At 47.0% G+C, this 26,699-nt stretch overlaps 1 protein-coding gene across 1 annotated transcript in view; it reads left to right on the top strand.

Annotated features, from left to right (window-relative positions):
• Positions 1-26,020, top strand: part of LOC135393330 (glutamate receptor ionotropic, delta-2-like) — a 36,804-nt gene extending 10,784 nt beyond the window's left edge. The window contains exons 4-11 of the mRNA XM_064623799.1: positions 12,512-12,667; positions 12,753-12,853; positions 14,182-14,272; positions 16,085-16,243; positions 17,275-17,440; positions 18,822-19,036; positions 21,154-21,419; positions 24,545-26,020. Of these exons, the coding sequence (XP_064479869.1) occupies positions 12,512-12,667; positions 12,753-12,853; positions 14,182-14,272; positions 16,085-16,243; positions 17,275-17,440; positions 18,822-19,036; positions 21,154-21,419; positions 24,545-24,839 (1,449 nt within the window). The 3' untranslated portion in view covers positions 24,840-26,020. The remainder of the gene's footprint in view (positions 1-12,511; positions 12,668-12,752; positions 12,854-14,181; positions 14,273-16,084; positions 16,244-17,274; positions 17,441-18,821; positions 19,037-21,153; positions 21,420-24,544) is intronic.
• Positions 26,021-26,699: the final 679 nt, after the last annotated feature.

Here is a 26,699-nt window from a genome sequence, read left to right as displayed (position 1 = left end):
TTTCAAATAGATCTCCATTTGCATTAGCTAGTAATTGTTATCCGCACTGTTAGAAGTCTAGACGCCCTTCTTTGTATGTGCTCAAAAAGTGATTTCGCTACTACGAGGTGGCACACGGAAGCCATGAGGTGAAGATCTGTCTTAGAAGACAAAAATCAACTCGATGATTTAATCAATATTCATCATATTTAAATGAAAAAATCTGAATAATTTGATTTTTTAATCCGCCGAACAAGAACGCAGTTGAGGACTGGCAGACGGCTGAGTGACAGCAGCTGGGGACATTTTGTCCGGTTATTTCATTGCCCTTACAACCCCGCTTCTGCTGAAGATACGGTTCATCAACATAGGAACCACGAGAGAACAACTGTAGAACCTGTCTGACCAACATTTGGAAATACTAGCACCCAGGTTGAGTTGGGAACTAAACCGGACTACATCCGACGACATCCACATACCTCTCAACACTTAAACCTAAAACTTAACACTTAAAAACAGCAACCTACATACAGCGAGCGTGAAGTCTGAGTCTCAGGATAGTGAGCCCAGTTTAAAGCGTTTATATCCTTCCTTCGTCGTTTATATTCTTTAATTTCATACAGGGCTCAGGAAGAAATGAGGAACACTCCTCTGAGGAACATTCACTTTTGGTTATAATGGTGCCGTGATGTTACACGTAAGGCTTGTCTGCGCAGTGTGTCGACATGTTGCACGTGCCGCAGGGTAAGACTGCGGCACGTGCCGCAGCGCGATAATTTGGACCACCTGGACTTCGGACGTTGACTTTTTACTAGGACGGTGTGAATATTTGGATTTTTGGAACACAGAAGCGAGTAATCGTATATCCTGTTCCATTTCCGAATCAAATATGGAATTCAATGTTCGAATTCCGAATCGAATTTATGTTCCTTCTAAATCGAATAGATTTGAATAGCCCCGAAACTGCACAGGTAAGGTCAGCACATGGAGGGCATCAAACAGAGTGAGCGCTATATATGCATTATACAACATATGCTGTATATGTATCCGATATGGTTATTCAACGAGTCGCTTAATTAATTCGTATTCAGTTCCGTTTTAAAATGACTATTCCCACATAGCATTTCTTTGCAAAAGGGGTTGCTGTGGGTGACCAGGGTCAGTTTTGGTGCATTTACTTCGTTGTTCTTGCAATAAAGCAGCCTGTACAGTCACGGGCTCCCGAGACGTAACGCGTGACACCGCTAGACATATTGAAATACATTTTTGCCTGTCAATTTTGTTACTTCCCCCCCCCCCCGCTCATTTTATTTGCCTTTTTATACATCACCCTGCACGTCGATACGCGCGCTTTTAGGAAATAACTTGACATGCTCCTTGCTGTTCGGAATGACTTCTTCTCTCCTGATTTGTTTAAACTGGACGGGTACGCCTTTCTGTGACACTTAACATCTGTGTTAATTAGCAGAGAAAATGTTTTTTCGTGTTAGCGCCGCGAAGCAACTGTTGCTGTACGCGGTGTACAGGCGTGGGCAGAGGACAGCAGGAAGGAGTGTGAAGGGGTTACTATGCGTCCAGGGCCGGCTTCAGGGCGAGGTGGGCCGACATTCGTCTGAAAAGTCTGCGGGAAAATCCAGTACAAACGTCAGACATTACAGCCTGTACGGGGATTCGCGCCACCTTCCAGTCTCGGCGTGAAAGCCGATCATCCCAACCGCTACTCCACGCGAGCTAGTACAGAAAAATGTACGCCCCGCTCTTAATTCCCTCAAACCTGAAATGATATAGCTACGTCATCAGGCCTAAAATCTACGGGGCGCGGACAATTGCTCACTGGACAATTGCTCACCGGACAGTTGCTCACCGGACAATTGCTCACCGGACAGTTGCTCACCAAAAAACTACTGAGGCTGGACAATTGCTCACCACAGAACCGTTGAAGCCGGACAATTACTCACCGCCTCTTTCACCACACTGTGATTTTATTTCGCGTTTATGGCGCTTGACTTTTTATGTTAGCTGAACTTCTTTTTTAGCTGTCTAAGTTGCTTCAAATAGATCTAGGAAATCCACCAGTGAAGAGGCTGAGGCGAGAGGTCGTCCACTTGCAGGCACGCCTGAAGCGTCTTTGTCAGGGACCTGTGTCCATGGGGCGTTCCTATAGGATTTTTTTCCAAGGGGTGGACAGCAAAGTGCTTCCAGGGGGCAAACCGTGCATCCACCTCACCTCCTTCCCTGGGGCGGACGCTGCGGACTGTGCGGGTGTTCACAGGTTCATATTATTAGAAAAAAAATCATGACCTATGAATAAAGGGTGCAAAAATTTCACAAGTGACCTTGCTCCCCTCTCGGTACGCCCATGCCTGCGTCACCAGGATCTTCCAAGACACAAGCCGGGGGAGATTCACGAATTTTCTATGTCTGTCCAAGTCGGTTTAGCGAACACAAGCCACATTTTAGCGCCCGATTTGCTTAGCAGGGCGGACACGACTGAACAGCACGTATTAGGTTAGTCCAAGTTCAGTGTTTGTATTGCTATGTCCAGGTTAGTCTAATGTTACAGGCCGGTTACTGGCGCCACTGGAGCGCGGCGGCGGTTGTAGAGCGCTGCGTAGGGTAACAGGAGAAGCAGAGGAGAAAGGAGACGGGTGTGGCAGCGGGCGGATGATATGCAGGACTTACTTGTACGTGCGCTATGATTAAATCCAGTTATACTTTCTAGGTTGTCTTGAATATACTGCAGAGCTCACGATCTAACAAATTCAGAAGTGGGATTACGAAGTCCACAGTGCAATTCTGACGGCCATAGCAGCGGATGTAACTGGATTTTTGTGACCATGCCGCGACGACGTCCTACCACGACCACCCGTGCGAACACGAACCCAAAACAGCATGATGAGGGTGTCTCGAGAGATGCAGTTGTTTCACAAGGGACTAACGTAGCCGACGACAACGAAGACGTCGATCGGGAGTCTCAGGAGGACCAACAGCACGTAGGAACGTAGGAGACCAACAGAACGTAGACCAACGTAGACCAACGTAGACGTAGACCAACAGAACGTAGGAGAGACGAATTTGCCGCATGCAAACGGCACACAGCGCACCATTCAAAACGAAGAGCACCGCACCGCACAACAAGTAAGCAGTAGCAACGGCGCCTATGATTTCCATGATGTAATGCAAGCGGCTATACGGGCTGCAGTCAGCGAGGCTATCACGGGTGCTGCTTCATTGTTTCGAACGACTGGGACAGGCGGACAACCCTCAGCGATGGGACGATTAGCGGATGGCGGGAATCTGGTCCCAGTATTCAACCCTGTCAGTGATACGAATGTCACAATCGAAACGTGGCTAAAGAGAGTGGACAGTATTGCAACAATGTACGGATGGACTGACGCACAAACAGTCTGTCACGCTGTGTCAAAGTTAGAGGGACCGGCCAAAACGTGGCATGAAGGACTTCAGGAAGTGCCGACGACATGGCAGGAATGGAAAACACACCTGCGGAGCGCATTCCCAGTCATAAGAAGTCTTCCGAAGCTGCACCACGAAATGGTTGAGAGAAGAAAGAAAAAGGATGAAACGGTTGACGAGTATTTTCACGATAAAGTGAGCCGAGCTAGGCGATGCGGATTGACTGACGAAAATATTATGGAGTACGTGATAACTGGACTAGACGATGAAGAGGCAGTTCGTTGTCTCAGTGTGACCTCCATTACATCGCTTCAAGACCTTCTCAAGTGTATCAAAAAACTAGACGACAGACTTGTTGCTGTTAGAAGTGCATCGAAGCGTGACGAACACAAATCAGCAGACGGCGTTCGTTCGAGGGCATCTGATAATCAAGCTTCAGCAAAGGTGAAGACGAAGCGCAAGCCGATATTTAATGAGAAGAAGGAACCTCTTTGCTTTAATTGCAACAGGTACGGTCATATCTCACTGGAATGCCCAGAGCCACAGAAGCGACAGCGTTGCGACAAATGCAAGAAGGTCGGGCACAAGATACAGGATTGTCCAGCAGAGAAGACGACATCTCATACTGTGAAAAGTCACCATGTTGAAAATCAAGCAGCATCGAGCAGAGACAATGAGAAATATTTCGTTGACGCGGTCATAAACGACGTGCCGGTAAAGGCGTACGTAGATCTAGGAAGCCAATGCGTGGCCTTGAGACGCTCTGACGCCGAGGAGTTAGGTGTCGTGTACTCGCCTCCTAAAGAAAAGATCAACATCGGCGGATACGGGTCAGGAAGTGTACCTGTATGTGGTATTGCGAACGCTAATATCAAGATCGACGAGGCGAAAGCACAGGTCCCAGTCTACATTGCTCCAGATCACTCTCAGTCCATACCGCTTTTGGTAGGACAGCCTTTCACTGAGCAACGTCACGTAACCGTCGTTCGTAGGCGGGATACGCTGCGCCTGTTTGAAGAATGTCAAGATATAGACGAAGATGATAATACGCTTAGTAGAATACAGATCCCAACATTACCACAGAGACGAGTTAGCCTATGGGCAAAGGACTCTACCGTCATACCACCGAACTACATCGGTTTCGTTGGATGTTTTACGCAGAGTACAGCGGAAAGGGACCTCTTTGTAGATACACAGTACAGACCAAAAGAGGGTAAAGAACACTGTATTCCAAGTTGCGTTGTGCGCGTTACGGATGACTCGCAGTGTGTTGTGCCCATCGCGAACGTGTCCGGCTCAGACTTGAGTATACGAAAGGGACAAGTAGTCGCTCGTGGAGATAAATGCAGCGAAGATACGTCCATTGATCTGCCTGCCGTACTGCACGTTCATCCTAACAAGTACGAGCCCATCGACGTGCATGAGCTCAATCTTGGAGAGATGGCATCGTCTGAGGAACGCCAGGAACTGCTTCGACTCATTGAGGAGTACCGTGATTGTTTCGCGAAATCACTGTCTGAAATCGGACTAACCACTGCGTCACAAATGAATATAGAACTGATAACAGACAAGCCAGTTACGTACCGACGTTACCGGCTTTCGTATAAGGAAAGGGAGAATGTCCGAAACATCGTCGATGAGCTAAGGAGTGCAGGGATTGTGACTGACTCAAGCTCTGAGTATGCCAGCCCAGTCCTATTAGTACGCAAAAAGACAGGTGAAGAAAGACTTTGTATTGACTACCGTGCCCTGAACCGTATCACAAAACCAGACAAGTACCCGCTTCCGTTGATTGACGATCAACTCGACAGGCTCCAAGGAAAGAAGTGTTTTACTAGCTTGCACTTAGCGTCAGGATACTACCAGGTACCCATGGCCCAAACGTCGCAGAAGAAAACTGCTTTCATCACTCCGGATGGTCATTTCGAGTTTACGAGGATGCCCTTTGGTTTGGTAAACGCGCCAGCCGTCTTCCAGCGAATGGTAAACACGGTGTTAGGGCCTCTCCGTCACACGATTGCCATGGCGTACATGGACGACATACTTCTACCTTCTGCGACCGTCGAGGAGGGACTACGAAATCTGAGAGAAGTACTAGAAGTTCTTAGAGAAGCTGGACTGACATTGCGGCTTACGAAGTGCTACTTCTTTCAAAATCATATCGACTATCTTGGATATCACATATCGGCCGATGGTATTTCACCTAGTCCTCGAAAACTTGCAAGCGTGTTGGAGTTTCCTACCCCCACTACCTTGCACGAACTAAGACAGTTCATCGGACTTGCAAGCTACTTTCGACGCTTTATCAAAGGCTTCTCATGTATCGCCAAGCCTCTCACGAAGCTTATGTCAAAGCAGCAACCATGGCGATGGGAAAAAGAAGAACAGCATAGCTTTGAGGAACTACGACGGAAATTGACTGAAAGTCCAACGCTAGCTTTATTCTCATACCAATCCCGCACAGAGGTGCACACTGATGCTTGTAAAGACGGCCTTGGCGGTGTTCTGCTTCAAGAGCAATCTGATACACACCTGCATCCGGTCATGTACGTCAGCCGCAAGACGACACCAGAAGAGCAACGTTATCACTCTTACGAACTGGAAGCGCTTGCTGTTGTTTGGACGATCGAGAAGTTGAGGCCGTACCTCTTGGGGATGAAATTTCTTCTTATTACGGATTGCAGTGCCCTGCGAACGGCATTGGCAAAGAGAGATTTGGTGCCACGTATTGGTAGAATGTACCTGAAGTTGCAGGAATTCCAGTTCGACATCGAACATAGACCTGGTACAAGCATACCACATGTTGATGCTTTGAGCCGAATGCCTCATGGAGAACCGGAGGAAACCGACTCTACTGATGGAGTACATGTGCTCGCTACTACGTTGACTACGGAAGACTGGCTCATAACGGCACAGAAGACGGATGCTGAGTTGCGGAGCATTATAGAAGGCCTCCAGGCCCATCCGAAAGACGGAAACAGTGAATGTTTGCACCGCGAATATAAAATAATCAACGGACGACTGTACCGGAGAGTTCACATCGACGATGGCGAACACCTGCGTTGGGTGGTGCCCAAGGCGGCGAGACATCAAATCGTCCGCAAGTGCCACGACGACGTTGGGCATTTTGCTGTTGAGAAGTCTCTTGAACTCTTGCGCCGTGATTACTGGTTCCCGCGAATGAAACGCTACGTGCGACGTTACATCGCTGGGTGCCTACAGTGTTTGTTTTACAAGAAACCTTCGGGGAAACAGCCAGGTTCATTGCACAGCATCGACAAAGTGGGTGAGCCGTTTCACACCCTTCATATGGACCATTTGGGCCCGTTCGTTAAGAGTAAAAGCTGCAACATGTACATCATCGTTGCAGTAGACGCCTTCACCAAGTTCGTGCTACTACGCGCTGTCCGGAATACCTGTGCAAACGGCGCTCGACGCTTTTTACTGGACATAGTCGCTATCTTCGGGGCACCGAAACGTTTGATCACTGATCAAGGCACGTCATATACCGGTTCAAGTTTTCAGCAGTGTTGTCGAGACCTCAACATTGTCCACATCAAGAATGCGACTGCGACTCCTCGTGCCAATGGCCAGGTGGAGCGATATAACAGAATGATCACCCCAGCAATTGCCAGCTTGTGTGACGACCCCAAGGGAAAAGACTGGGATGACAAGCTCCCTCAGATACAGTGGGGAATTAACAACACATATCACAAAGCGACACGCACCACACCGTTTGGTTTGCTTTTGAACAACAGACCGCGCTCTGCATCAGGGGATGATACGCTGGATGCTATGCACGAGATGTTCGATGCGGATCTGTTGAACAAACGCTTGAAAGCAATCGACTACATCAGAGAGGATCAGCGAAAACAAAGGGAACGCTACAACCGGAAGAGAGCTGAAGCCCCGCACTACGCTCCTGGTGATCTGGTTCTCTTACGACATAATCCAGAGTCGACGGGAGAATCTCGAAAGTTGAAGGAGTGTTACAAAGGCCCATATGTCATAACTGAGGCTTTGCCTAATGATTGCTACCGCATAGAGGACATCCCCGAGATACAGCGGACGACCCGCTTTTATACCAATGTGGCGCCCGTGGACAAACTCCGGCGTTATCAGGTCGCTCACGACAGTGACGACGAACTCGTTCCGTCCAAGGACTGTGAATCGGAAGATGACGACGTGGCTGTGCCTCGCCGTTCTTCGCGCGTCAAGGGAAAGCCAGAGCGGTATGGTTTGTCTCCCGGGACGGTCGACATTTAGGATGGCCGAGTGTTACAGGCCGGTTACTGGCGCCACTGGAGCGCGGCGGCGGTTGTAGAGCGCTGCGTAGGGTAACAGGAGAAGCAGAGGAGAAAGGAGACGGGTGTGGCAGCGGGCGGATGATATGCAGGACTTACTTGTACGTGCGCTATGATTAAATCCAGTTACACTTTCTAGGCTGTCTTGAATATACTGCAGAGCTCACGATCTAACACTAAGTTCGCTGTTGACAGTTTCCCGCGCGCGACTGTGCATTGTATAGTCAGGTAACATTTATTTACAGTAGTTTATTTTGCAATGGGAATTTCGATCACTTTATTTCGAGGTAACCCAAGTTCAGCTAACATAAAAGAGTCAAGTATAGGAGCGCCATAAACAAGAAATAAAATCACATCACATAAAAACGCGAAATAAAATTGCATATTTGTGCTGTGAAAGAGGCGGTGAGCAATTATTCGGCTTCAGCGGTTCTGTGGTGAGCAATTGTCCGGTGAGCAATTGTCTGGTGAGCAACTGTTCGGTGAGCAATTATCCGGTGAGCAATTGTCCTGGATCCAAAATCTACAGTCGCAAATACCCGGCGTCTTGGTTGCGCACCTGTCAGTGTGACGTCACGCAGGATGTACTTCTTAGTATAAGAAGAAAGAAACAAAATAAGAATATCCCAGCCATGTGTGCATGTTGTATCAACAAACGTGACAATTGATTTCAGTGTATTCTCTACGCGAAATTGTAAGTGAAAGTGGCCCAAGCGTTCCAAGCAAAAACACTTAGTAAGTGGTCAGGTATTTTGGTATTTATTTTGAGTCCGAGGACTTCAAGACCGGCAATATCGCAACCGGGGATTTCGCGACAATTCCACGCGTACCAAAAGTGAGTGTTTCTCAGGGTACATTTTTTCCGGTTCCATTTCCAACATATCTGCCAGAAATAGGCAGAAGGTAGTTGCACCTTGGAGAATCGAGTTCACCATAATTCATCCCCTCGTAATAACCGCTGTGAAGTGGGGTAGGGTCCCGGGGCTACCATGGGGAAACATCCCATATCGTCATCACTTCTCCATTTATTTATTATTGTTGTTTTTGTTGGAGAACCGCATCCAAATCTTGTCGCGTTGTCTGTACTCCGCAAAATAAAATAAATTAATAAGAAGAGAGAGGGAAAGGAACACAAAAAACAGACGCAATTCGCATAATAACTGCTTTTATGTTCCTCATTGAATGGCGTGCAGCTCTTATTGTTCATTAACATCAATGTTAATTAAAAAACATATCTCTCCCAATTTCAACAAGTGCGAAGGGCGAATGACACTTGGTCGGCTACGATCCGTTTCATCGTCTGTCCACAACGACTTTTTGGCGTATTTTGGCAACGTATTTTTGGGCGTCAGCACGCTGCGGGCCATTATTTCCGCCGACGCAACCAGCGACTATTTTTTCTGGGACCATTTTTTCTGGGACCACAGAAGATGCTTGCGCTTAGTATAACACAAGAACAGAACACAACAACAACAAGAACAAGAACAACAACGTCGTCTCGTCGTGAAAGTGCTGGGCGAATGGCCTACGATATCTTTATTTTATACCATGGCGAAATTTCCTTCTTAGCATTCCCAGACTTTGAGTGCCCTTTCGCGCACATATCACTGTCCCATTTCGGATCGTTCCCTTTAAATTTGTCGTCAGCAATGAAAAGAGTGCCCAGAAGAAGCACAGCCTATTGGCTCCTCCCAACTTGAGGCCATTTTCTTCAATATGTGTCCTACTGGTTCGCGGGGTACTTCCTCATTGTTCTATTCAATTCAATTTGATTCAATTCAATATTATTTTCCTTTCGGGTGGGAAAGAGTAAAAAGCCAGAAGGATGTGCTGTTCGTGGATGTCAAAGGTCTGCAAATAACCAGTGGTCTCCCCTCTTTAGCTGAAAAAAAAAGCAAGAAACAAACAAACAAACAAAAAGCAGAGGACACTGATTGCCTGCTCCGTATGCTCGAGTCACAAGTTACAGAAAAAGAGGTGCTAAGGACACGCTGCGAGCTTTGAACTCCCTTCGAACGAACGGCGTCGATCAACCGGCTTTCGACCAAATGGGTGGACACCAAATAATGAACGAAAGGTACAAGCACGCCGACACGAAAAGCAAATGCGGCCAGTCAGCATGAGCCTGATGGGTACTCTCGCACCTTTACCCCTAAAAAAAGTCTAATTTGGCGTCTGAATTTGTTAAAAAAGGCTGCAATTCAATAGAGTCGAGTTTATAAGTTTAAATATAAATAATACAATAAGTTTATCAGTATTAGGGTGAGACAGATACATGCTACAGTGATGATAATGCATTACATTTTGGGAGCATCACAGTTAATACATTACGTTTTTCGGCATTATTTATTACTTGGGTTGGATGTTCTGGCGCTGTCTACAGCCAACGGATAAAAATTGTGCCGTGCCGAGGCACAGAAAAACGTCAACCTTCATAGCTAACAATGATCAGCAGAAGGTCACAAAGAAGGACCAGGAGCAGTCCACACGTGTCAAGATGGTGTCATCACCCTTTTTCTCCTTCAGCAGATCTTGGTCAAGGTCAATAAACGAAGAGAAAAAGCCCTTGTTCTTGTAACAAGCGATTGGCTGTTTTTGTTGTTGTTGATGATGATGATGATGATGATGATGATAGGGGGAAAAAATGGAGATGTGAGCCCGCTCACTGCGGCACAAGCTACTCCAGGTCTAGTAAAGATAAACAAAAAGAAAAAAAAGGTCTAAAAAGCCGAGAGCTCTCCTCCTTTCCCCCTTCCTCCTCCTTCCTACACCCCCTATGCTCTTAACGAAGGTGATGAGTGAGCGCTGTGCACCCTGACGATGAATATTAAAAGCCATATAAAACCCTAGTTCAACCTTGTTTAGAGCATGCATCTGCAGCCCACGCCATCCACGCCACGAAAAAAAAAAAAAGAAAAAAGAGAAAGATCTGCTCCCCGGCTTATATTGTCTAGGTTTCGAAGGACTTCTTGGGTTACATGTATGTTGGAAGAGCCAAAGTTAGATTCACTTGCGCATAGGCGCAAAGCAAATAAACTAAACCACAACAAATAAATAATGGTGATGTAGTAAATAAACTAAAACTGTTCTTTCTCGAAACCAATGGTCAGTTAACCACAAACATTAATAATATATTTTTAAAATTTGTCCACGTTCGACGCGAATAAATCATTCAAAATATCATTTATTTATTTATTTGCCAAAATGTTGATTATTTGACAAGTGACATCAGTTATTATTTGACAAAGTGTTGGGGGACTAAGGGTGAAAGGCATGTATGCCATATTTAGTCACTATCTGTCAGAGAGCAAGAACCTATCTAGCTGTCGAACGGGACAGGGTGAACAACCCAGGCCATGGGATCGCCTTCTGGATGCGAAAAAGTGAATTAGGATGAGGAATGTGTTTATAAGCAAGCGGATTACACAGAGTGAAATGTTCCTTAGGATAACAGCATTTAGAACAGAAGCTTTCTTTTGCTGTTTTCTTTTTCTTTTTTGTTTCATCAACGCTCCAAGCGAACCAATAAAATAATCGATCAAACGACCGCTGCCGTTTCGATCAAATGGTGTTCGACCAAATGTCCCGCTTTCGAGCAAACGACGTTCGAAAAAAAAGGCAAGCATATGGGCGCCATAAAGGCAAAATAAAATCACATCACATAAAAATGCGAAATAAAATCGCGATATAGGTGGTAAGGTGGTGAACAATTGTCCGGCTTCAGCGGTTCCGTGGGGAGCAACAGTCCGCGCCCCAGTGATTGAGCCCATGCACCGACATTGCTTCTTTGACAATGTTGAGTGTATATTACATTGTGTATACAACATGAAGTCCCAATGAAATGAGTAATTCCTGATTTATCTGTATTTTCTGACCGTGGACTTTTGACTTTTTATTTTTCTTTATGTACAATATTGACCATATTGCAGGAGCCGAGGACCTTTCAAGCTAGAATCAAGCATTTTGTCCCAGGCTGCCTCAGCTTGTGGAAATGAATACATACCACATACAAGCAGGATCGAGTTACATAAACCTCAAACTGACACATTAAGCGGCCTTGGTAGCCGCCATTCATTCCACCTCTCTCACCCTAAGCCCTTCTTCCAAATGCGGGAGAGGAAGACCCGGCCTTTGTGGTCGCCCGCCTTTCGGTGCATATGAGCATTTGGATGTTCTGGACGTTTGGTGCTTATGAGCAGGTTCTCCCCTCCTGCTCATTTGCACCAAACGCTCAAAACCACCAACTTTTTTTCGGCGCATATGAGCGTTTGGAGGTTTTGAGCGTTTGGAGGTTATGAGCATTTGGTGCATATGAGCTACTACCGGGAACTACGCGCGAATACAATAGCTCAGTTGTCTCGCGACGTAGACTCCCAATTATTATTATTATTGAATACAATAGGCAAGGTCACTTAGGAGGGATCATAGCTTCCCCCGCGGGGGCGATCGCGTCGTTCGGGGGGGAGACACCCCCGTGGAGCAGACGACGTTTTCGAAGCACTGCGTGTTCCCAGCAAAGATTGGAGCCGTCATTTTTGAAGGTTCGTTTCTGATTGAGAGCCGAAACAATTAACACTCGAACCGGTTCATGATTTCGATCGGTACATTTCTGTTCGGTGAACCGATTTTGGCCCGCTGGCTATTGATTGAGCACAGGTTGCAACTCCTAGCGAATGTTCAGCCGGGATATCCGGCATCGCTTTTTCATGGAAGACCATAATTTATGTGCATCATAGCGTTGTATGCCGAGGTCTGTATCTTGAATGCTGAATCATCAGACGTTCAATCGTGACAGACGAACATTGGTTTTGCAGCATAGTGTCATCGATAGCAGCGAAGCGTACAAGGCGTATTCTCTGTACTCTACCGGAACGGGCAACACGTGTTGGGAGTTCTTGGAGAACGAGTCCCTGTTCCCTTCATACCCAAATGACTTCGGAGGAAGATCCCTCAGGATCACTTCGCTAGGGGTAAGCACATTCGGTAAGGCAATGAGGAGAGAAAAAAATTAGAACAAAGTTTCAGAAATGTCTGTCTGTCTCTCACGAACCGCAGCTGTATCCAGTGAGGCAGCCACCAAGAGACGCTAACAGCTGGAAGTGGTCGGGTTACACTTTCGATATCGTCAACTACTTTGCCGAGTTCCTTAACTTTACGTAAGTGCAGGCAACGTTGATTCTGTTAGCGTGTGAACGCCGAAAATTTTGAATACGGTTGGTTATCCATATGGATTTAATATTGTAACGCGCCGATATTATTAATTGGACGTTCGCATTCGGAAACTCGTCTATAAAAATGCTACCACTATGTTCGGCATTTGCCGACAATCTACTTGGCATTTTTTTTTCGTCCGACATGTGCTTCGATATTAAACAAACGAATTTTAGACATCAGAGCTGCTTCCACAGCTGCAGAGGCTCCAGCGGCAACGACATCGGCATGACGTCACTCCCTGACAGGAGGTGTAAGTGGGTGGCGCTAAGAGGGAGAAAGGCGACGCGTCCAGAACTCCAGATGCCAGCATCGCCGCGGCATCCTTTTCTCATGAGCGTGCTCTGATTTGTGCAGGAGCAGTGAATGACGTTTTCGCTTTTTATTTTTCTTTTTTTCAGAGAAGGAATTCCGGCATACTCTCAACATCCCATGTCTGCTCTTATCATGTATTCCATCGAGTAACAGTCAAACTACGCTACTCTTTCGCGTGAGAGTTTCGATACAGTGGTCAGTGGTCTATGAGGAATGAAATGACACCATAGTTTCAAAATGGACTGGAAAGGATGCGATCGCATTATAGGGCCCGCCAACGTCGCCAGCTGTGTAGGTCAGTCCGTAACAGTTGTGGAGAGTGAAGAAGGAAGAAGAAACAATGACGCCGAAACGCGCGCGGGCGCCAGAAGATAGCGAGAAGGTAACACAAAAAATCTACGGCATGTAAACTCGTTTGGCAGAATAGATCTCTACCCGAGAAACGTCATCATGACGTCGGTAGACAGACTGAAAACGAAACAAATCGGAAGGGGAGGGCTGGGTTCCACAGTGGGCACTTGTTCGCTCCGAAGGTCGCGTCCCATTCAGGGACCATCTTAATCCCCTCAAGACCGTGGCTTTCGGGCGCGACCTTGTTCGCCCCTAGCTTCGAGCGTAGTTCAACTCTACCAAGTTGGTGGCGCTGTCGAACACTATGACGTCATTTGTTTACAAACAGGGAGAGGTCTAATCCGAAAAGTATGCTGCCTTTCCTCCTCTTTCCTTTTTTGTGTGTGTGATTGTGGTGCACTGCATGGCCTGTGCTTTGGAGTGAAGGTCGAGGATCACAACAGGTACATGTTTCTCTGATAATCTAGTGAAAGATGGAGATAAGTCTAAAATACGGGCAGAGCTGCTGTTTGCAGTACAAAGAATCCTGCTCATATTCAACATTTTCAGTATTCACACAACACAGCAGCTTCTGTTCTCCTCTCCTAATTTGCAAGTGCTGATCCAGGTATACCACCGTACAGCCGAGCGCCCACTACTACTACGTGGTCCTCCACAACGGCACCGTCGTCGGCGTCATCGGAGACCTCGTATCTAGGGTACAATCTTTATACTATTTATTGTAATTGGAGTTACCCACCGCGAGAGGGCAGCCAGGTTTTGCACTTTCCCTTACTTTACTGTGTCGTCTGCTGCCCTAGCACTGCTATATGATTACAAAAGTGTGAACCACCGGATAAGTTGTGCTCCTCCGTCCTATAATGTAAAGTGTACATAACTTGCCAGGGCTTCCAGTACCTTATGCCAGTAGGTCAGCTGCCTGCGCAGCTCTCCAGTTTTTCTCTCCCCCTCTTGCCTGTGAAGCGATCTCATTGGTGCCTCTCCTAATTAAAGGGGTAACATTTCAAGGTGAGACGCATGTCGTCTCTTGTTTGAACCTGTGGCGGTCTACGAGTACCCTCTTATTGGTGCCTTGTGATTGGACACACACCCCGTCACGCGTTTTCTCCAAACTTTACCCTCTCTTCTATGCAACTGTCGTATAGCGTATTGCGAAAATGTGAGTCATTTTAGAATGCTCCTCATGTGGATGGACGTTTCGGAGACTTCGAGCAGACTGAAACTCACCGAGTGAATATGGGTTGGGCAACATGTGATGACGTTCTTGTAGTGGAAGGTTTCCTTTTACCCAGAGCCGTGCTTGGTGTCTGCGCTGACTATACCGACAGAATTCTATAAATTAGGCAAATACCGTTTTTTAATGACAATAAGAGGGCGATGTATTTCAGGTCAAGTGAGCCACTTTGTGACAGCATTAGCAACGTCCCGGGGCGTTGGCCTCTTTCATTTTCACTGGTGAAGTTTTTAATTATGAAAGACAGAAGTTCGGTGCAACACCCGTTCCTTTTGGTGTGCTGATGCATTTGCTGTTTTTAGAAGAAAAAAAAAAGATCGAGCCAATGTATCGAGAGGAAATGGCCCCCGAAAAACGGCAGATTTCGAGGTCATTTTCGTTGCTTCGCAAGAAACGCACTTTCATGCAGCAGCGCTTGTTCTGTCTCTCATTTCGAAACTACAGCATCCTTTCATTCCTCGTGTACCAGTGACCACGGTATCGAAAATCTCACGCGAAAGGGCGCCGTAGTCGGACTGTTATTCGATGGAACACATTACAAGAGCATACGGCGGACGTTGAGAGTATCCCGGAATTCCCTCTCTGGGAAAACGAGAAAAAATGTCACTCCCCTAGGAACCAATGAGTTCCTAGTGCGTGACGCGGAGAGAAGGAATGTCGTGACCGTTCGGGCGTCTCCTAGAGTTATACTGGACGTCTGGACGGCGCCTTTTGTCTTCTGAGCGCCACGCTCTCACTCCTCCGCTTAGAGAATGACGTCACGTCGCCGGAGGTTCTGCGGCCGCGGAAACAGCGCCGATCTTTAAAATTCGTTTATTTAATATCTAGGCACTTTTCAGACGAAAAAATTTGCCAGGTAGATTGTCCGCCGATGCCGAACATAGTGGTATCTGTTGGGTTTGCGGATGGGACCGTCCCTTTAAGGGCAAGGCAGAAAGCTCGTTTCTGGTGGACTAGCAAAAATAGCTGCCAAATATCTTATGTTTTTTGTTTAGGGACATTTCCCCGCGCTACATTTTGTCTCAATCTTTTTTTCTTCTGAAAACAGCAACAATATCAGCGCACCAACGCATCATAGACGTTGCTTGTGCGACCATGAGGTGACTCACTCGGCATAGAATATAACGCCACGTATTGTAACTATTTTTGTTATTTTATAAAATGCCGTCAACAGTAAGCATTGACACCTTGTATGTGTTACATTACTTGGCTCAGAATACTCCCGTGTAGTTGCCCCATATTTTATCCTGCCTGCTTTCCCGTTGCGCCATTTCAGAGCGCTGATATGGGAGCGGGCGACCTTTCCAGAACTCCAGACCGAGAACAGCACGTCGACTTCACCCAAGAGATATTGGACGACTTCGTCACCTTCGTCTACCGCAGAGGAATTGCGAGTCCTGGCCTGTGGACCGTTTTCGCTCCCTTTTCTGCTGCTGTACGTTGTTGTGCTTCAATTACTGTGTGTGTGTAAGGTGGCATGTCTTGCCAATCTTAAATTTTCTCGAATAAGGGGGGGGGGTACATGGCATAGCATATCGGTTTTGCCTTCTGTGTTTTCATTTGCATGCTCGTTTGCGAACGCTTCAGGGATCTATGCATGGTCCTTGACACTAATGCTTTGAAGGAACAACAGAGCTGGAGCAGGGGGACAGAAGAAAACAGGAAAAAATCTAGTTCCTGTCTTCTCCTGTGTCCGTGTTTGGTATTTGTTTGTTGCGCTATTTTATCGTACTGGTCGTTCACCAACTAGTTAAATTCTTCAGCTTGTTGCAAACACTTGCAGTACCCAGCCATAGACATCGAAAAACATATTTACCACGGCACACAGCGCGAAATATTTTTTTTCTGAAACGCGCAACGTCGGCGTGATATACGCTCATGAAACGCCGTCGGTAAAGCACCATTCTTACCCAGAACATTTGTTCTTCAGGAGCAGTACAACAGCATGAGCACTGTCCAACACAAGACGCAGCCATCCGAATTAAACTACGTAAACTAAGCGACTTAGTAACGTAAATTGCATAGAGACCAAATCAACGATTAGGCCACACACAATAGTTAAGCCCCAGCAATGCACAAATCGGATCGATTTTCAAGAATGGCAGCTGACGAAAATACCTGTACTGGCCTATATCGAATAGAAATTTCAATAGAAATCCCGTGTGTAGCATGCATAATGAAGTACACGTGAAGAATAAAGCAAAATTCAAATTTATAGCTTTCGGCAGACCATTCTCGTTTCCCTGAAACGTCCAGTCTACATAATTTTAAGTAACCCGCACAACAGGCCGTTTTATTGGTTTCTGAATTGCTTCCTTCAACTGGTTACCTGTTCCCTGCATGACGCTACCCACTTCGAGGGTGACCCGTTATAAATCTTAACGGAAACTTAATGTTGATGCATTGACGATCATCGCATGCTCTTCAACAAGTGGGCAGGACTTTAAAGGCATGAACGTTGTGCAGGTGTGGATGTGCACCATCGCTACACTGGTCTTTGTAACGCTCGTCTTGGGTTACATGCAAGTGCTCCGTGGATGGCTATTCAACCGCAAGCGAAAGTTTCAGTCGTGTCCCAAGGGGACGCTTTTCAAGTTTGGGTCCGTCACTTTTCAAGCCCTGCTCAGGCAAGGTAGACCAAATTCTATAGTTCTTTTGTCAAAATAGCATGTGCAGAGTATGTAGAAGTTTCATGACGCTGTCGGGAAATACTTTTCATTTGACTTGTGCTCGTGAATGATTGTCTCCACACAGACGACTCTAATATTACGCTGGGCTGCAATGTCCCGAACACCGGTTCTCGAAGACGGCTTGCTCAACGCCTGCGATGTTCACTGGCGTGATTGCAGTCGGACGAACGTGTCCATGAGGTTCATTCGTCACCATATCCCCTCCTACGCCAAACTGTCTGCACCATTCGTACACTCTTCCCCTTGACATCGTTTGTTAACCATAGCGCCCATAATCTTTGCAAAATATCAACGGGTGTTTGACGTTCTCCTTCACAAGGAACCTGATTATGCATCGCTGTTTCACGGCTACAGAGCCCAGCTGTTGCTGTTTCACAGCTACAGCGCCGCTGACCCGAGAAGGATTGCACTTCGTCCTCCGAAATTTTTATTCAATTCATTTACTGACTGATGTTTCTCGAGGAAGAGTCTCAGTCCACCTTGAACGACCCGTACATGACTCGTTACTCACATGCTTTTGTCGAGAGCTCTGGGGTGCGCGGCAATGATATCCGGTACCATGAGTGAAAGGTCGATGTTTGTGTGCAGCAGTGTCAACAGTGGCGACATACCGAAGGGTGCATAGCATCCCATATAATTATGCTGCTGTGGCTGATGTAGGGTGGCACAAACGATGACGGCGTGTTGTATAGCCCATTGAGTGGATGGAATGCGCAGGTTTACCAACTTGGGGTAGTCGACGCGTTTCTCTTTGGCTTCTGCGTAGCTTCTAGGGGTAACTTATCACCCCACGACACGTAGAGCATTGGTCTTCTTATAGGGCCCGATATTTCCGGCACACAGTCAGTTGTCTCTGTGTCCGTGGTGGAGAATGTGCTATGGATTGGGATTTCGCTTCCCATATCGCGCTATGACGCATATCCTACTATATTGTAATGTTTTATACATTTTGTTACGTTGCGTTGTGCAAACTTTTGCATCCTATTGATGTGGTTACAAGAATTCCAGGTATTAGTGCTCGCGGATTTTTATAACTATGTGGCTTAGTGTTATGTTGCACGCATTAAGTGCAGGTCTACGTGGCACCTACCCTGTCGTCAAATGCCCAGGTTCTGAATATAGAATAAACTGTTTCGTTTATCTAAAGTTATGCATATCGCTTTAGAGACGGCAGGTAAGAGTTACTTTCGGGAAGAGCAGCAGAACAACTCATGAGAGAGACAGGGAGCAGGTCTGCCACGTCTAGAAATATACTTGACGTAGGTTGGCCCCCCTGGAGGAGCTACAAATTTCAAGATTCTTGACGCAGTTGTAATATTGCAGACAACGCCACCCCAAAGCTTGACGCCGTCACGCGTATCGTCCTGGCGTTCTGGTACCTGGAGTGCTTGATTCTGTGCACGGTGTACAGTGGCCGACTAACGGCCTTCAGCGTGGTGACGTTGGAGCCTGCCTTGGATACATTGGATGCACTGGTCCGCCGTCATCCACATGTAAAGATCCTGGTCAAAGACGGAACTCTTCCCTTCGACGTCGTCGTAAGTTTTATGGTGTTCTAGTCAACAGATACGAAATGCCCTCCTTGTTACTTTCTACACCAGGGCCATTGCAGCCGAAACCAGCCAAAGGACCCCCTTAGATTTCGCTAAAGAAAAAAAAAAGTGTTCATTCCTTTTTGGGTGTGTATGTAAGATATAAATATTTTTCTCGATTGTTTCTTGAGTATTGGGCGCGCCTCGAACTTGGCCCAGGCATGAAAAAGTGTTGTCCGTTTCTCGCGTCCTTCTGACACATACAGAAGGCTTTTCTGCACTCTCTTTGCCCTGTGTTAGAGGGGAACGTTCCATCTAGCTTCCCGCAGAGCATATGGCACAAGAACAAATCCGGTGAGAAGAAATACTTGAGCTCGTAAGAGCTCAGGAACGGAGCGCGTTTTGGGCAACAACAACAATAGATATATTATGACGATGAAATGGAGTGGAACGTTTCCCCATAGCTACTGGGTCTGATATGAGTGGTGACAATGATGAGTGATGACGATGGTGATCGATGACGATGATGAGAGATGACGGGGACGATCGGAACGGCGATGGCGATCCTCATCGTGATCGTGATGGTGGGAATGTCAAGTTCGGGATGAATTTTGGCAAGTTAGCATTCTCGCAGTAGCCCGAGATTATTTATGCTCACGAGCTACTGTATGGAGATTAGGTTAACGTAAAAATTTCAAACTGACCTATGATCATTGCTTAACTAAGCGATCGAGAGTACCGTCCATCCGTAAAAAAAATGACACTTTTCAGATAGTATTTTCACATACCTGAGGTCTTCTAGGAAGTGAAGGCAGTCGTGCCATATTTAGGACAGATCCCCCCCTATAATATATGGAACATCTACAGGTGTGTTTCCCTTAAACGCGAGAAAAAAAATCGTCGCCATACTCTACTGCAGCTCATTCGTCAGAGTTTGAGGCCATCTAGGAAGACAGACTGAAACCAAAACAAATCGGGGGGGACTGGGTTCCACGAATGGGCACTTGTAGAACCGAAGGTCGCGTCTCATTCAGGGACCATCGTAATCCCCTCGAGACCGTGGCTTTCGGGCGCCACCTTGCTCGCCCCTATAGCTTCCAGCGTAGTTCAACTCTACCAAATTGGTGGCGCTGTCCAACACTATGACATCGTTTGTTTAGGAACAGGGAGAGGTTTATAACTCTCATGTACAGACACCTCCATTCAGCGAAAAAGAATCCTGGTCTCGTGGGTGTCCGTACCAGAGAGGTTTCACTGTATGCCCGAGTAAGACTCATTCGAACTGGAGGAGAGCGCTCTTGACGTCGGTGGCGCCACGGCCCTTCCATTAACATTCAGTTAACACATGTTGGCAACGCTGGCGGGCCTCTGTAAATGTATGTAATATATTATGCGCTTTGCCCGAGGATGTGTATACAGTGCCTTGTGCATTTTCTCAGCACGATAAGTAGTGTCCGCAATGAATGTAACTATGGTTGATAGACGTCTGACAAGCTTCTTCAGACAGTAAAATCTTTCAGACATCCACTGGTACCGCCGCTACCGCTCTGAAACATACTTAATCTGAGCATGGCTGTTCCATATATATAGAGAGAGACCAGCTATATCCCAATGAAATGGCCGCCGAAACTCTAAGCTTCGTAACATATTTGGGATAATGTTTCACTGCGTGCAGCTTATATTGTCCTCGTCGCCTCGTCTTCCACGGTTTCCTGATCACCAAGCTTGACCCCCTTCCCCCTCCTTTAGAGTGCACATTGTACGACAACAACTTCATTTAAATGATGATGAGTGGGAGTTTCGTCGCCAGGGGTGACATTCTACCCCATTGCTAGCGGTAATGCGGTGAAACATAATATTGAGTCACCTTACAGTCAGGACCGAAAAGTGATACAGTGTCCAAAAACTTTAGAAGTGCTTTTAGGACAGAGCGTTGGTGGGCTGGATTTGGACCAAGCAATTTTGGCATAGAAAGAGCGCGAGAATGTATGAAGCAATACAAATGGTCACATATAACGCTTTTCGAATGACCGCAGAGGAGTCTCATTGTCCACAGCAGTTCGTCTTTGTGTCGCCTGTCACATCTATGATGTATCTCGTCGAACTTGTTTGGTTTTTTGCAGAAGGAACCTGCCTACGAACACATTTGGCGCCAAGGCTACATTTCCGTGGTACCTTCCCGCACTGCGGTAGACGATATCCTCTCCTTAGTTCAAGGCGGCCAGAATGCTTGGGTTGGGGAAGCAGCCTTTGCCGATTTCAAAGTTCGCACCATCCTCAAGGACGGCAAGGACTCGGACCTCTATGTGGCACGCACGTCCTTGGCATCGTCTTATTGGTCTATCGCGTTGCAGAAAGGGAGTCCCTTCTTGGACGTCTTTAACGAAAAGTAGGTGACACTATTAAACCCATAATCTTTCTCTCTCTCTCTCACTATACAACCATGATTGGGGATGCCTGAGCTTGCGCTCATCAACGGACAACACGACACCAACAGCATGGTGTGGCTTGGTGTCGTGTCGTCATTTCATGTGCCCAAGCTCAGGCTTCCCCCACCATGAATATATGGTCCACCAGATTCCTGCATTTATGCCATTTTGTGTGCCACACTACACCTTTATATGTACTTCCGCAATGTCCATGCACCGCAATGTTCGAACCAAAATGTTTGGTTCCCTTGTACCATTTAAGGCGGGCTCATGGGATCTAGTTAACGTTCGCTTCCGGAGAGGGCTGGCTGCATCGTCGCAAAATTGTTTTCTTCGCTTTGCTTTCCTCCCGCGCTCTAAGGAAGAAATGTAATCGGCGCCAGCGTGCAGAACACACTCGCAGACGACAAATCCATTATTTTCATTCGCAGGGATCTGGAAAACTGCAATAAGCTTGTCAAATTTGTTGATTGCAATCAATTCCCAGACTGTTCCTGTAGAGAATGACATCATTTTGGCCCAAATATCGCGGGCGGGCGGCCGTGCCGAGGGAAGCGATCTTGTTGCATCTTCCATAGACTCCCATGTATTGAAAATTTGACAAACTTTCATTCGCCAAAAATCAGTGGATCGCGTCAGGCCTTCAAAAATGTGTCATTCCCTAGATAAACTCGAGGGGAACACGCCTGAACGTCTTTCGTGTAGAAATTTAGAGAGGTTTACGAGAACCCTGCGGACAAAAATTCTCCATAGACTTTCTTAAGAAGTGAGTCCGCCTTAAGAAAGAAAGCAACAGGAGGTGCCCTGTCCGGTATTCTAAAGGACAGAAAAGCGTGGGTCAAGTGGTGCATGAGTATAGGGGCCGCTGTTGAGCTTCCTGGAAGTCTCGCATGTGTCAGGCTGCCTGAGAAGGCCAAGGAAAGGGTCTGTTAGTAGCTGACGCAGTGGACATAGAAGGACAGATACAACAATTCACAACGTCTTCACTCGCGTGCGATGTCTGGGTTTGAATCCCACTCCTGGTGTATCAACTGCCGTGAGAGAGAGGGCGTTGCAGGGGGCCACTTTCCAGCCTCTTTGACACGTTAAGGGCACGTCTAACCAGGCACTCCTCGACTAAGCGTCAGAGTTCTGCAGACAGCTGTGTATCCAAACCGGATTGTAAGAAAGGATCAACCATTCGGGTTACGCGTTGTAAGTACAATTTGATCAGGACATCTTATATTTAGGGCCTGGCATTTTCGGTTTAAATGTATCTCCTGGGTTCGGGGGGGGGGGGGGGGGGGAGGGGGTAGAGATGAGGGTGAAAAGGGTTGCTATTGAGACATTCCGTGTCCTCGGGCTATTTTCGTTCTTCCTACCCAGCAGGCGGCCCAAAGCCAAAGGTTTGCATATTACTCAAACATGCATACCTCACGAATTATAATCACGAACACCACATCTCGTGACATTAACTGTGCTTCGCATAGTTCATTGTCACAGCCAAATGACATTTTCATCAGACGCGCGTTCAGATTGCTACTAAGCAGTGCACGTGACAGAACCTAATACGTCATTCGAACCCGGGGAGAAATCGGGCTTAATTCAGGAACGCTCACCGGAACTTACCAGCTCGCGTGGCTCAGTGGTTAGCGCACTGGCCATGTCACTTCGAGACTGGGCTGTCAGACATATGTCGGCACAGTACGTGCAGACTTTTCATAGAAGTCGGTCCAGGACGCACATTCCCCTCGGAGCGTTAGTCATGACGTTACCCGTATCTGTAAGGCCGACAATGGCAAGCCCTTTGATCACTACCGCCAGCATCACCACCACCTCACCGGAATTTTATTATTTCCCGATGTGCATCGAAAGCGTGAACGCTTTACTTACAATGTAAAAAACACATAGATCCACAACACATGACGTCGTCCCAGAGACGTGCGTTGCCCAGTGTTGCCGTTCTACCGCGAGAGCGTGAGTTACCGTGTTCCTACGCAGCACCAGAGCGTCAGAGCCCGCGCACTACGTTCTTCATTCTGCTAAACCTGACACTCTCCAGTTAATGAACTTGAAATCACACTCGTCACCCAGGCACCCAACAAAATGCACACGGGTTTGGAAGTTGCCATCTTCTGAAAAGGTAGAGAAGCGTTGGATCATTTTATATTAGGCATACATTAGGTTAGGATGGCGTACCTCACTGAGGATAGTTCAGGCCAGGTAAGCATACATTGGGGGTGAGCCCCGGCCACGTTCTACACTCTGGAAACAGTACTTCACCGCATGGCACGAATGGCACGAATGGCAACCAACATCCCGAATGACAGCGTTTTCTCCTTCGATTTGACCGATCAAATCGATTTTTGAAATTTGATTTGATTTCTCCTTGACCGATAAACGTTTCGGTTCGAGTCTCTGGGTAGGAGCATGCTATGTGGTGAATTTCATTTTTAAAAGTGTAGGCGGTATCGGACTCAGACTCTGCTGGTCTCCTGAGCAAACATATGGCGGATCATCTATAGGAAAAACTAGCGATAAAAAAATAAAATTTTCTACGTTTCACACGACATTCGGCGTTCGTTCTTCCCGTCTGCGGGCCTACATCAAAATTCACCAACACTTCACGACTGAGAAGCAAATGTTTCCACTGTATTTTGCCCTACAATACGCATGCGTTATGCCTTCCTGCGGGTGCGCAATCAGGCTACATGACGTCACGGCTACTGGCGCATGCGCTACTTGCATGGATCATCCTGCGAGTAACGTCTCGTCAACGTATCCGCCATCTTACTCCTCCTCATCCTCTTCTCACTTCTCTTTTCTTTTGATATGTAGCGGGACTACCAATTACTGCTAAAAGCCCTGAGTGCACCCCGGCCAGTAGCGTATCCGCGGGGGTGGGGTGGGGTGGGGGGTACGGTTGGACGATCGCCCATCCCCCCGAAAAAAAAAACGTAAATTTCTACATTGGATCTCTTCTCTCCCCTCCCCCAGAAAGCGCTTCCACAAAGGAACCCCCCCCCCCCCCAGGTATTACATTGGGTTCCCAATGCTCGTCTCTCCATCAGTGTGAGAAGCATAACACAAAGATATTTTCTTTCAGAATCCGCCGTCTGTGGTACTACGGTCTCATCAGCCGTTTGAAGGAAATCTACTTCAAGGAGACCAATCTTGCACCGCCCAATACCGCCATGCCAGTAACGTTGAAAGAAATGACGGCTACCTTCTGGATCTGGTTCTTGGGCTTGAACCTCGCTGCTGCTACGCTTGTATTCGAAATGTTTTCCACGAGAGTATGGAAAGCGAAGCGCTCAATAACCGAAAGGCGCAAGGCTAAATGCCATAGACATGGCAGCAAATTTAGCGACGTTAACGTTCGTGTCACGTGCGAAAAATAAGCAGAAAATCGCATAACAAGATATGGTACCTAGAGTAACTCAGCCTCTTCGGAATGACTTACCAACGCAGATCAAAGAAATATATCACTGCGAAAAGACAGGATGAAATACTAGACTAGTTTTAGCTCATGCGCTCTCGCGCACAATAGGGAGTTTTCACCTACGTCACATTGTGACGTGGCAGTGACGTGGCATACTCGTAAGCTCCTCCCACTGGTGGTCACTTTTCGTACTAGCGGCATTGAAAGAGACAAACTGCACTATTTTTTAATGTGACGCGGCGGCGTCACTAGGGGGTTGCGGTCCGCACCGGATGAAGCGACGGAAGGGGTGACCCGCCGCACCAATACTGCCGCTTCCTCCCGTTCTCTGTGGCACGATGACGCCAAAAACAACATGAGGAGCCTTCTGCGAGGCACGTTTTTTTTTTTTTTTTTTTCTGATCATGGTGTAATATGTCTATTTATCGTGAATCGCCTGGTATGGAAAGGTACCCGTTAATGGGGGCATGGTGTGGGCTGGGGGGTGACGCAAAGAGCTCCCGCACCGGGTGACGCGTACCCTAGCGATGCCACTGATGTGACGACCATAATTTTCATAAAAGAAAACGTGAGAACGGCAATGACGATGTGTCTTCGGGATAAAAGAAGCGTACGGACGCGACCGGATTTCAAAACATCATTGAAGGCTTTGTTTTCGAGCAAATGCTAGATAATCTCGGAAGCTGCGCCAAAAAAGTGACCACCGCCATGGCGACCAAGCGCGTTCGTTTGACGTCATGTGAAAACACCCTACACGGAATGGCTGCCGTTATGATCTCTGGAAAGGGTTAGTGCGTCGATCGGAAGGGAAAGTAGAAAGATGTGATAAGCTCGTCTTATTTTTACCCTAGCAGCAACGACAACTGCTTTATCTTGATGCATATGATGATGATGATTGCTCGCACTAATATGGCTGATGAGCCTTCGAGTAAGGACCACCTTGTTCAAAAAAGGTTAGTAGTGCTTTTGGGTCAGAACTTTGGTGGGCTGAATTTGACCATGGGCCAATCAATTTTGTCATAGGGGGAGGGCGAGAGTCTAGCTGATTTAAAGATACTGTGGTCCCCTAGGAATGTGTCCATGTCGTGATCGAAGAGAGTTACAATGTGCCTCTACAGCACATGGTTCATGCATTGAACACACGTGACCTGTCGTTATATTTCTTTACGAAACTTCGGCACTGAAACCAGCATTGTACGACTTTCAACTTGCTTCTGCTATAAACAAACTTGTATGCTCTGATTTCAGTGTGTTGAATCGAATATTTATTTCGCTTGTCTACGAAATGTTCACAATATTACAAAACCTGACGAAACACGGACCATATCCATGGGCCCATGACAGCCTCCGACACCGCTGAGAAATCTCGGACTTGTGTACGGCCGCCGTCCTTTAGAAATAAAACGATGTTATTTAACTTCCCCAGTCCAAGTATACAAGTATACAAGAAACACAAGGTGCGTATTATAAGTACATTATCTTGTAGCTACCAAACTAGGAGAATTAGACTATGCATAGACGAGACCCGTTAGCCGTACATGTGCGTTGTGAAGAGCAACATGGCGGCAGGACCACTGTCGCAAGAACTCCTGCTCACCTAACAAGAAAAGTACGTGTTTTAAGGTATCTGTTACCAGTTGAGTCACCATGGAGAGCCTAGGATGCATCAGCCGGTTCCTCCTATTCTGGGCTACGACTGTGCAGCGAAATTTCCAAAGCGTAAAAGCTGTCATTATCATAATTAGCTGTTCGAACCTTGTCCTCATCTGTTACATCGACCGATACTGAAAGGAAAAGCGGTGACACACGAGTGTCCACA

This window comes from Ornithodoros turicata, chromosome 4 (genome assembly GCF_037126465.1).
Source record: "Ornithodoros turicata isolate Travis chromosome 4, ASM3712646v1, whole genome shotgun sequence".
Classification (NCBI taxonomy): Eukaryota; Metazoa; Arthropoda; class Arachnida; order Ixodida; family Argasidae; genus Ornithodoros; species Ornithodoros turicata.
The sequence above is the reverse complement of the archived record's forward strand: the minus strand, read 5'-3'. Positions and strand labels throughout refer to the sequence as shown.